This window comes from Peromyscus eremicus, chromosome 2 (genome assembly GCF_949786415.1).
Source record: "Peromyscus eremicus chromosome 2, PerEre_H2_v1, whole genome shotgun sequence".
In the NCBI taxonomy this organism is placed as follows: domain Eukaryota; kingdom Metazoa; phylum Chordata; class Mammalia; order Rodentia; family Cricetidae; genus Peromyscus; species Peromyscus eremicus.
In genome coordinates this window covers 124435284-124447598 of record NC_081417.1, presented here as the reverse complement: position 1 = coordinate 124447598, position 12315 = coordinate 124435284, and the positions used below count along the sequence as shown (strand labels likewise).

The 12315-nt window shown below is 35.9% G+C and overlaps 1 protein-coding gene across 1 annotated transcript in view; it reads right to left on the bottom strand.

Annotated features, from left to right (window-relative positions):
* Faf1 (Fas associated factor 1) overlaps window positions 1–12315 on the bottom strand; it is a 335197-nt gene that overhangs the window by 105616 nt on the left and 217266 nt on the right. Inside the window, exon 13 of the mRNA XM_059254707.1 lies at window positions 5783–5937. Coding sequence (XP_059110690.1) covers window positions 5783–5937 — 155 coding nt within the window. The remainder of the gene's footprint in view (window positions 1–5782; window positions 5938–12315) is intronic.

Here is a 12315-nt window from a genome sequence, read left to right as displayed (position 1 = left end):
ACTATTTAATTGGTACTACCCTAGTCAAGCTCAGTGTTTGATTTGAGTTTGCTATTATGAGATTTTGTACACCAGCATCTACACTTGCATTTTGAGTACTCCTGATGAGAACAAGAGAAACTCATTAATCGACACAGAATCCTGGTTAATACCGTGCTTTGCCTGTGCCACAGTTGTGATATGATCATCCTTAATGAAGCAACTTCAGTCTAGAACTTAGTCAAAGTGGATGTCCTTCATGCTACTGTTCCCATGTACCAAATAGGTATCCAAATAGATTTAACAGAAGCAAGAAAAACTAATACTTACTGTGCTGGTGCTTTATATAATATTATTTATGGTAATTGGGTAGGGCTCAAATGAAATGTACTTGGCCCCGGTATATATCTCGCCATATGGACAGTCCATTACTCTTGTCCCATAGATTTTTACCTTTATTAATGCTACCATCACTGAGGTTCAGTGCAATCTCAGAATGGTTCACTTTGAATGCCCAATTGCTTCTGGGGTATCAGATACTTGGTAAAAGATGAGGAAAAAAATTCTGGAATCACTAGATGAATTCATCTAGGTTGGGAGTCAAGTCTTTTGCCAGATGGCCCAGGGGCACATGAGGCATAGGAACATAGTGTATGACATTCTGGGGCCAGTAGAAAACAGTGTTAAGTTAGGGCATTTTTGTTGTTATTGTTCATTTTGTAAGGGAAAGGAAGACTTTAGTTTTATTATTCCTATGAATGACTTCAGGGGAAGATGATACAATTTTAGACACAGCAGCATTTCTAACTCATTATTTCTTAACAAACCTACAGGAGACTATTTACATATAACCAATATAGTACTTACTTTTCAAAAAGGCATTGTGCAAAGCAATGAGATTATAGACATAGCACCCCAGGGGGATGACAATCTATCAGGAAACACCACATAACAGAATAAATACTATTACTGTTAGAAAGCCTAGGGATATTATGGGAACATATAGAAAGTGCATTAACCCACACTGAGGCAACAGGAATGGGGTGGGGAGATGTAAGATTTCTTGATGGCGACATCTATTTTAAATTTTAAGTAATCATTCTTCCACAGCCAAACATTAATTCACTAAGAATATAATGTACTAAAAAGTTCTTTTTATTAGCTGACTCCATGATATTTTTCTGTTGTTACACATCTAAAGAGACAATCTCTGATCTACTAAGCATATGTCAATATTGGATTAAGTCACCAATAAAACTTTTTTGGATCTGTCTATCCCAGATGGGTGAAGTTAATTCTCAGCATAGTTCATACCATACATGTTTATATTAGCTGGTAGCTCCATCTCTATGTCTACAATTATCTCAGCCACTGACTCCATTCCAAATATTTAATTATGATGTTTTAAATAGTAGTACACTTTTGTAAATTTGCAAGTCAATAAGCTAGGAATGCTACTAATATGCCTATCTTTAAATCAAATGAGTAAAAATTGGAATTTTTATTTTATCTTTTTGTGTATCATCTCATTCAAATCCTTCTGTGATCTACTGAGGTACAGCAACTCACAATAAAATTCACTTTTAAGTCCTTTGTACACATTTTATGTTACAAATTATTTATTTCATCCATCTTATTAACTATTTTTTGAGGGATGATATGGTATGTTGTTCAACATTTCATCTTCAGTTTCTTAGCATCAATTCTGATTCATATTAAACACTCAGTGGGTATTTACTCCTGTGAATAAATACACAGGAATACATATTTTTTTCTTAACTTATTTCTTAGGGGCTGCAGCTATGGCTCAGTGGTTAAGAGCAAGTGTTGTTCTCACAGAGGACCCAAGTTTGATTCCCAGCACCCAAATGGTGTCTCACAACCATCCCTAACTCCATTTCCAGGTGATCCAACACTCTCTTCGGACTTCCATCGCCCCCAGGTACACCTTTGGTTCAGATATATGTAGGCAAAATATCCAAGCACATAAAATAAATTTAATAAAAGATTTTTAGATCTGTCTGGAACTTATGTATAAAATTTTCTTGTTTAGTATCATCTGGTCCTTTTTAATTCTTTCACTTATAGGTATATCTTATATTTCTATCAGGAATACTGGTCAAATGGACAGTTAAGAAATTATACCGTCTAGCACTTCTGAAGATTACCAAGGGCTTTCTGCTTATTTCTGTAAGAAAGAATGGTTCTACAAATCCAACTAGACTATAGCCAACAATACTATAAATTTTTCTAACTAAGAAAGCACATTTAAGTAAAAGTCCCTGAAATTATAAGCAACATTAGATGGAATTGGACATAGGTATTTATTGGTTAAATACTTATTAAATTTCTTTCTCAAAAATTTAGAAAGTATTTTGCTTAATAAAACAAATTTTCTAGGACATCACTGTTAATAAGGGAGAAGGTAGACACTAATCAATACTACTGAACTTTAGTGGCTCAGTTTAGATTTGGAATGTTCAGTGATCAATATAGAATTTACCACAATTCATTTTATATTGACATGGAGTGGTCTACCTATTTATTCAACTTGGGCAGTTATTTGCATCATTTTAGACTTGAGAAATCCAAATCAACACAAAACATCTTATAGAATGTTTAATAACTCAATTCTTAACTAGACATGGTGGTGTGAACTTATAATCCCAGCACCTAAAAGGCAAAGGGCAGAAAAATTAGGAAATTTAATTTATATTAGTAAGTGGCACTCATATCAGTAAAAATCAAAGTGTTCACTTAGCTTAATAAATAACCTTCACTTACCCTCTACATAATCTAAGGTTCATAGTAAATTGTGACTGGAGGATTGACTCTTCTATGGGGCTTAATTATAGTATTTCTTAAGTAATAAAGTATTTGATCAGCAAGTTCATTCTCATCTTGGACACCAATATCTAGAGGTGTAATATCACTTTTAGTCCCAGAAAGCTACCAAGGAAGCACCTAGTCCAAATAGTTCACAGGCTTAGGATTCTCTACATTCGTATGATTTGTCCAAATAGAACAGCTAGATATGAGACCAGAAAAACTATTATGAATTTATTTCCAAATATTCTATATCTGTTCTAAAGAAATCACTGTTTGGGGCTAGCCTCAATTGGTAGCCTGCTTGCCAAGTGTTGTTTGAAGCTCTGGGTTCAACCCCCAGCACCACATACCGAGTTTGAGGTCAGCCTGCACTAAGTAGCTAGAAGGCAGGAAAGCAGGAAGATAGGAAGGCAGGAAAGAAGACAGACAGGCGGGCAGGAAGATATAAATCTCAGAAGGAGACATACAGCATGAATCAACTTCCTGGGGAAAGCACTTTGTCTTTGCATATGTCAATGTCTCAATTCAGTTCTCTAGTAATACACAACTGATGTCCGAACCCCTTTTAAAATGCAGCCCAGTGATCACTAAATATTAGTACAAGCAGTATTTAACTGAATTGAGAATGCAAGTTAGACATTTACCAGTCCCAGTTAAAAGAATCAAATGACTGATGTAATCATGTTTCCTGATAAACATCTTTGGATAAATGTGATATAAAATATCCAAGAAGGATCATGCAGCAGGAAGTCCAATTAAACAAATTTCTTTAAATGAATCTATGATAGGTAATAGGAAATATGTGGCAATAAATCAACCTAAATTATCTTACAGTTTTATAGATCAAAGGAAATCCTCTTTTGCTGTTTGGGAGATATGCTATTTTAATGAACTTTAATCTTGTATTTATAAAATATGTATTTTTCAATTTGCCTCAACAATAATTATGAGACTGTTCATCAAAAGTAGCTACAGCAGTCTATTTACTACTTTCATATAGAGAAATGGAACACCTAAATTTAAAATTCATTTTAATATGTAATATGAACAGAAATAGCTTTTTGAGTAAGCACAATAATTATCTTAAATTCCACAAATTCTTCCACTATTTTTCATTGCAATGTCCATTTGTAGTTTCTATCAATGTTTATTAAGCTGAGTTTCCAGATGTTTCTATGTTCAGTCTTTAGTATCATTTCTTACTTTCATCACAATTAATAACGGACACCATGGTTTTAAAATGTGAATTGAAACTGCCTATCATACTTCATTGTCAGTCCTGCAATTCACTGTGAAATAGTTAAACAGAGCCTTTATTTTTTTTTAAGTGTCATAAGGAGTTAATAGGACACAGCTGTACTGGCTCTTTCTAATAAGCAGCTTCTGTCGCTTTGGTCACCACAGGTGTCTCTGTAACCTGCAAACTCTTATTACTAGTGTATCAAAGTTGTGCTACTTAACAGGCTTCTTTAGTAAAACATAACAAAGCAATTACATGGCTGTTGATTGCTAGTCATAAAAAAACCCTCAAACACTGTTTTTCAAAAGAAACTACACTGCAATTTTTTGTCATTGTAAAATAAAAGGAACTAAAGAATTAAATGGAGGACAGAACAAAATGACAGCAGGTAGCCAGCTGAACTTAGCCACTACAGATGGTTCAGAAATAGTGTTTCCTTCTCCACCGAGCTGTGGATAAAAGAAAAGGAGGAGATTCCTTACTGCCAGTGAATGGCAAAAGATTTAGCCAAGTCTTCAGTCTATGTATTTTGCCTCATTGAAAGACCTTCGATGCTGCATTTTTATCTGTTTTTGGCACTGCTTTTCATCACCTTTAACTGAGTGTGAATAATAACCTGATTTAATTTAAACACATACAGGTGCTAAAGGTTCTTTATTTATGTATAACAGGGAACATTTCCAAGGCAGAACCAAGTCATCCTAGGAAATTTCCTAACCACTTGCTTAAAGAAATGAAGTATTAGGTGAAGAAATTGCTCCACCACTCTTCTGCCTCAAAATTAAGGGAAGAACCATTTTTCTTTTCAGATTCAGATTACAGAAAATTAAGTCTGAATAATGACCAAAACTTCAGCCAGCTATAAAAATAACAAAAAGACAAATCAAATTATTCCGAATTGTTCTACAACTGCTTGTTAAGTAACCATGACAGCTTGCTTTGAAGTGAATTTATTTAATCTTCCTCTCTGTTTAAAAGTCTGTGATTATGACTATATTAGCAACATCATGGAATGTTATGACCACATGTGTAATTAAACATGATGAAAATTATTTCAGGAAGGATACTGAAAGAGGCAGATTATGAAGAATTACATATCATAGATATTATGATCAGCAAACTAAGTTTTATGCTGACAACTAGAAAAGGCTTTTTTTCCCTCCTATGGAGAATATGGATGTCCTGCTGGCTACGTCCAAAAGAATGTGTGCAATAAAGCGATTAGATCAATTAGTGTATGCTAGAGTAAAGCTATTACCAACTTCATTGAAGTAGTCCAGAATGTTCTGCCTTCTTCACTGATGTTATTAAAAAAATAAACTTATCGTCAGGATAACTATTAGATTTGTTTTGCTTTTTATGAACATAATAAAAACACAGATTGTCTTTAAATAATCAACTTACTAGAAACATACTCTGCCTGATTGTAGATAAAAGACAAAAATATGTTTTTCTGTTTTTTGTTTTTGTTTTTGGTCTTACAAGGCAGGGAAAAATACTTTTTTATTTTCATGTTACTTTTTAATTTAAGAAGGGTTTTTATAAAGTTAAAGTATATTTTCACACTTATAATAATTACATGTGTTAGCTATAATAGATTTTATCTAATAAAGTATAATGGAAGAGAATTTAATGCTGAGGCTGTAAAACATTTACAATGATAAGAAGTCAAATTCCCTGAGGACTATTTCTTTTTTTTCTTTTTCTTTTTTTTAAATAAAAAAACAGTATTACCTTGCTCTGTTGGTGTCCTTTGTCAGATCCCAAGCCCAGGTTATAAAATTTTGACTCAGATAAGAAACAATAGATTCAGCACAAAGCATTTGTGAGCAGAATACGTTGGTTAGTACACTTTCATCATGGTGGAGGTAGATAGCAAGAAGCTTTCTCTGAAAAAGAGGAGAAAAGACCAATCAATTAAAATATCCACTAAAACAAGACCTCTTGAATTCAAGAGAGGGTCAATCAGTGTCTATGAATGGCAAAGACAAAACTAAATGCTCTTCCCTAAGAGAGCACCTTATCATCAGCCTTCCCAGAGCATCAGAGTATTAACACATTTTACCTCCTTATACTCTAAAGAGGTTAGAATGATTGTATATACTTTTGGAGACCACAATCTTGGGTTTCTGTTAACATGCACAAGCCTAATTTGAGCAGAAATTGCCACAGAACTACCATTTCTTTAAGTACAATGGATTTAACATTCTTCACATTTAATGCACACTGCATTAACTAAACCATTCACTAAGACAGCAAAATCCCTGAAAAGTCTATTTCTACTTGAAAGAGTCTAAAATGGACTTTTATTTTAGTTAAACTGATAATTTGAAACTTCTTAACATGTGCGTCTATTAAAGTCCTTATTTATGAGTGTGTAACATTTAATTGCCATTTGAAAAAAAATGACAGAGAAACAATTAGTCCATAAGAAATGACACCTGCTCTCTTCTGTTGTAGTTGGACAGTCAATAAAATACCTGAAACTAAAAAGTAAAATTCAACAAGACAATTTGTAGTATGTTAGCTTTAACAATGAATGACAACAGAAGGACCTAAATATTTGTTCACTAACTTCTTAGTGCTATCTTATAAAACAGCTGAGTTTAAGAATAGCCATAATTATCAAAAAAAGGAAAGAACATTTTATGGCAGAGAATAAATATAATAAAGAAGACATTCCTAAGGATATAAACTTATTTTGTGAAATTCTGCCAAAGAAAGACTTCAAAGAAGCTTGGGGATCTTTCTTATCATATTAAATAAGGATGTAATGATAGTAAATGAAAACATGATGTGTGGGATTCTCAACAAAAGGAGTATCTAAACCGGAGAGTCAGGCTGAAGAAAGGCTAACAAAGTCTGATGCTTGGAACAATACTGATTAAAAACCCAGATTATAAAAATAATAGAAAAGTAAACATAAAAATACTTTCTTGAAAGCAAAATTTTGTACTAGATGAAAATAACTAGAGAGAATAAGATTCCAAAATCATCTATTATGAAAAGGATACACTCTAACTTTTACAAATATTATTTATACAAATCTCTAGAATGTATCTGTAAAATAGGTATTCATAACCTCATTAGCCTATGAGGAAAGTCAAGTTTAGAAACGACTTATCTGAACTTCCAGCTAGTCAATAAAAAATTCAGTTAGGACTGGAACCTAGATTGTCTGAATCCAAGTCTAGTGCTCTTTCTGCTGCTAGAGGAGTAGCAGGGAAATTGGGCGCACTCTACAATCAAGACGGATTAAGGTACTCATCTAACACAGAGATGGCAGAATGTAGGTAATGTAAGGGAGCAGAGCCTCAGGGAAGCATGTAACTGCAATAAGGACAGGACTCCTGGCTATCAATGGCTTGGCTGATCTCACATGACTCTAGGTGTTAATTTGTTTAGTCTCTCATTCAATAAGCATTTGTTGAAATTCCCATTGTGTCAGACCAAGCAGGAAAAATAGGCAATAAATGATCAACAGGAAAGACTTAGGGATTCTTCACCTTTGTAAAGGACTACAGATAACAGTAACTGTGCTTCTGGGAAGTTTGTAATCAGACACATTGTTGGAGAGATACTTATCTGGCAAATTCCACTCATCCTTAAAGGCTCAAGGCAAATGTTTCTATGAAACCCTCCTTAACTCCCTCAGTCAGAGTTAAAAGCTTCCTTTTCTGCATGGCTTCTAGCTCTTCCCATTAGTATTATAAATGTTTACAAGTTTCCCCTATAGACAAAGTCTCTCAAGGGCCAGGACTGGGCCTCTCAGTCTTCTTTGCATCCTTAGACTAGCATAGGTCCCAGCCTGTTAGATGAAATAAACTCAATACTGATCTTAACCACAGCCCCCTGGCAAAAAAGACACCAAATGTCAGAGATAAATGCTAAATCTGTTTTTTATTAAGTGAATCAAGAATATTTGGCTTCAGAGAAAGAAAGGTGAACCTGGCTGCACTAACAAATTCAGGGCTCCTCTTCTGAGCTTCCTAGCTGAATAGACAGAAGGATGTCAACTTCTAATTCGTCTTGAACGTATCTCAGCAACTATATTTAATGAGAGTGGGAACAAGAGAGCTGTCCACTTTTAAATCAGCAGATTTCTAATCAAACAATAGCAATAGCTAAATCTTTAAAATGCTTATTTCTCTCAAGAACACTGCAAGGGAACATTTGGACTTTGAGAAAGAGATTAGTGATTTGCATCCCTATCTCACTGATTTAATTTAAATGCTCTCCCAAACCAAATACATATGTGCCCAAGAGGTTACTAAGACACCCAACATGCAGAGTTCCCTATAAGTGCAGCTGATAGTATTGACTGAAACTAAACTTGGAAATCCAGGGCACAAATGCACAATATCAAGCAATAAAAAAAGCATCTCTTTGGCAATATTTAATTTTAAAAAGAAGAAAGAGGCAGGCAGAGACCAGGCACTGTCTGTTTTGGAGGATCAGGCATTCTGCATTTCAAAGCATGGGTCCCTGCAATATCCAGGTTACTGTGCTAGAATCTCGACTATTATATCGCAGTTGTGAGAGGGAGGGCAAAGATGTGTTTACTCAGTGATTAGGCCCTTAGAATAAGCTTCTAGCTCCTAGAGAGACAGCTCAGCACTTATTCATTTGGGCCAATTCACAAAGCCTAGGAAGATTAAACATCCATGCTGAGAAGACAAGCGAATGCAGACGGTGAAAAAGAAATAAAAATTCTTTAAAAACTCTGAGATGACTTCATTATTTTTCCACAAGGAAACTTTAGGAAAGTGTTTAGTTAGAGAAAAACCCACATTGACCTCTCTCTAAACCCTTAATCTTTCCTTTGTGGTGGCGTTGCTTTGTGGAAAGCCACTGGCTCCCTGTGCTCCTCTTTTCACTGGGAGCTGGGAGAGAAAAGGCTCTGGAGAAACAGTTTTCGTTCCAGGGACACAAACCCCTGACACTGTTAAACACAAGATGCCAGGAAAACACACTTAAAAATTCCCACTTTAAGTCCTAAGTGGAATGTGAGAAAGATGATAAAAAGAGTATCCAAAGAGACACTCAGAGTAGCTTTAAAGAGGAGGTTGAATAATCTCAGCCTTGCTCCTCTTACATGCTAACTTTTCAACGCAAAGTTGTTTTCCTGCTACAATGACAGTAAATAAGCAGAACATACTCTTACTGTAGGACAGAAAAATCAGATTAAATTATAGGCAAAGATAAACTCCAGGCTCAGGCTTCTGATTCTCCTGCTGAGCTCAATTAAGCATCAGTCCAAACAGAGAGAACTGAGTTTAGCAAATCAACCAATTTAGGAGAGAAGAAACTGCAAAGTAATCAGAAAACTACGTTTGTGAAGAAAGGGCCTCAGGTACACAGAAAAAGCCTAAGAAAAAGTTGTGTTCTTCCATTACTATAACCGGTTTTTCCTTTGGCCCATTCGTAATTTGGTCCAATAACATTTATAGAGTGCCACATGTTAGACACTGAGAGTAGAAAATGTATACCACAAAATTCCCTTGCCTTACAGAACTGGGGAAGGAGAGGATATATGGGTGAGATAAACGTGCAACTGTGTTGCATTAAGCCTTGACTATCAATTTGTAGTCTGTTTTGGTAACAGTATAAGGAAGTCTCCAAGGCTGAAACCAGCAGAACACCCTGGTCTAATCCTAGTTCTATCTCCTACCAACCTTCTGACCATGAGGCAAGACAAACTTTGAAGATTTTAGATAAAGCATGTCAGGTACTTATTTGCTGTAGTGAACCTGTAGTATCTACTAAATAAAAAGGTACTGTTAAGACAAATATTCCAGAACTATCAACACAACATTTGAAAGCAATTCCTAGGAAAATGATAGTCATATATAAAATGGTCTATAGATTAAGTAGCTCTTTGGATTTTTCCTTCTGGCAATAGAATCTAGGATGCTGACTATGCCTTCAGTGTCAAGCATCTTCAAATCTAGAAGCTAAGGTATTAGGCCAATGCTCAGAAATTGCCCAGCCAACAGTAACCCGTGTGACTTTACCTTGGGCTACAGTGGCTACCAAATTTTAATACTTAGTGTTACAGAACTACAGAACATTAGAATGGAAAGAAGAAGCTGGAGTGTGATTCAGTTGGCAGATTGTTTTTTTTTCCCATGACTGCAGTCCTGAGTTCAATCCTGAGCACTGCATAAACCAGGTAAGGTGGCGCAAGTCTGTAATCCTAGCACTTGGGAAGCAGAGACAAGAGGATTAGGAGTTAGAAGTCCTTAACTACATATCAAGAGAAGATCCTTAACTACATCTCAAGTACAAGCCCAGTTTGGGTTATACGAGACCATGTCTTAGAAAGAAAAGAAAAGAGAAAAAGGAAAGGAAAGGAGAGAGAGAGACACAGAGAGAGAGAGAGAGAACAAGAAGTAGCAAGCTATATCTCAAAAGCCAGAAAAGAGCAAACATTCAGGAAGAGGAGGAATGTGCTAATAGACTATTTGAAGAGCTTGTTTTCAAGTATCATAGCACATATAATCTGTGTTCGCTCAGTGATGTTAATGTTGATATGACAAGTAATTTGGAGAAATATTGGCTTTTTTTTTCAATGTAAGAAATTAAAGTGTAAAATAATTTCCTTTGTTCCTACAGGAACATGGTATCTGCCTCTATTTGTCTCCTTCCCATTTCTGAATTATTATGACCTCTTTTAAGTTGGTGGGTAATTTATTGACACAACTGATAGAATAAGACATCTGCTTATATCTCATTACACCAAATAATTTAATATTGCTATACTAATATCTAAAATAGAATACATATTTAATTTTCTCAATTATTTCCAAACTGTTCTTTTGTAGTTGTCTTATTTTAGTTCTTGGCTTTTTGATTACTTAATTTATCTCATTACTTTGTGTGTGTGTGTGTGTGTGTGTGTGTGTGTGTGTGTGTGTGTGTGTGTCTGTGTCTGTGTCTGTGTCTGTGTCTGTTTGTGTGTGTGTAAGAGGTGCATATGTTCTACATCCCTTATGAGGAGATGTAGCATGAATCTTAAAAGTTCTTATTAATAAAATCAAACCTGAGCCAGGTATTGGGGTGAACTGGACGATCAGAGAACCAAAACAAGCCACAGCTACCTCACCTCGCCGGATCCTCAGCTGGTCTTGTTTCCTCAGACTGGAGGCCTCTGAGTCCTCATCCAGAATGGGTCTCAGCTGAACTGCTGCTAGAAGCCTGAATGCTTAACCAGGCCAAATGCCTAACACCAGCCAAATGCTTCTAGTTCCTGGTCCTCATGCCTTACATATCTTTCTGCCTTCTACCATCACTCCCTGGGATTAAAGGCTCGCTTTCTGGGATTAAAAGCATGAGTCACCATGTTTGGCTGCATCCTTGAACACATGGATTTCTGTCTAATTCTGCCTCCCAAGTGCTGAGATTAAAGATGTGTGCTACCACTGCCTATCCTCTATGTTTAATATTGTGGCTGTTCTGTCTCTGACCCCAGATAAGTTTATTAAGGTGCACAATATTTCGGGGAACATAATACCACCACAAGGAAGCTAGAAGACAACTCTCAGTAGTCAGTTCTTTCCTTCCACCTTGTTGGATTCAAGGGTTTAATTCAGGTTGTGAATGAAGCCTGTACACAAGTGTATGCACTAAACCCCATTTTCTGCTATTTTGAGACAGTTTCATGTAGATCAGGTCAGCCTTGAACTTCTACACAGTGGAGGGTAATCTTGAAGTCCTAATTCTCCTACCAAGAGTACTTGGATTATGAGTGTGTGCCACTATCCCAAACCATGGTGGTATTCTTGCATGTGGATGCTCACAGTCCTAATCCAGTATCCAACTTAATGAAATCTTAAGTACATGGTAAAAGCAGGAGAAAGGCAGCAAGGAGTCAAACTGGATTCAAATTTCTGCTTTGCTACTTCCCAGCTGTGTGGATTTTAGAAGAATTAATTTCTCTCTTTAGGGCATCATATCTCCAAGGTACCGGAATCTACTACTTTTCCCCACTGCTAATAGTAAGGAGGTTTAATTAGTCACTTGTTACTTTGACCTGAGAAGCAGCAGCACAAGGGATGTGGGGTTTATTTCTGCTTATACTTCTAGAAGATACATACAAGCTCATCATGTGGGAAGACATAGTAGCTGGAAACACTTATCCACTACCAGGAAACTGATGAATATTCACACTCAGCTCACTTTCTTCTCTTCCATCAGTCCAGGTCCTTAGCCCATGGAATGGTTCCTCCCTCAACAAACCAAATCTAAATACTTCCTCACAGGTAGGC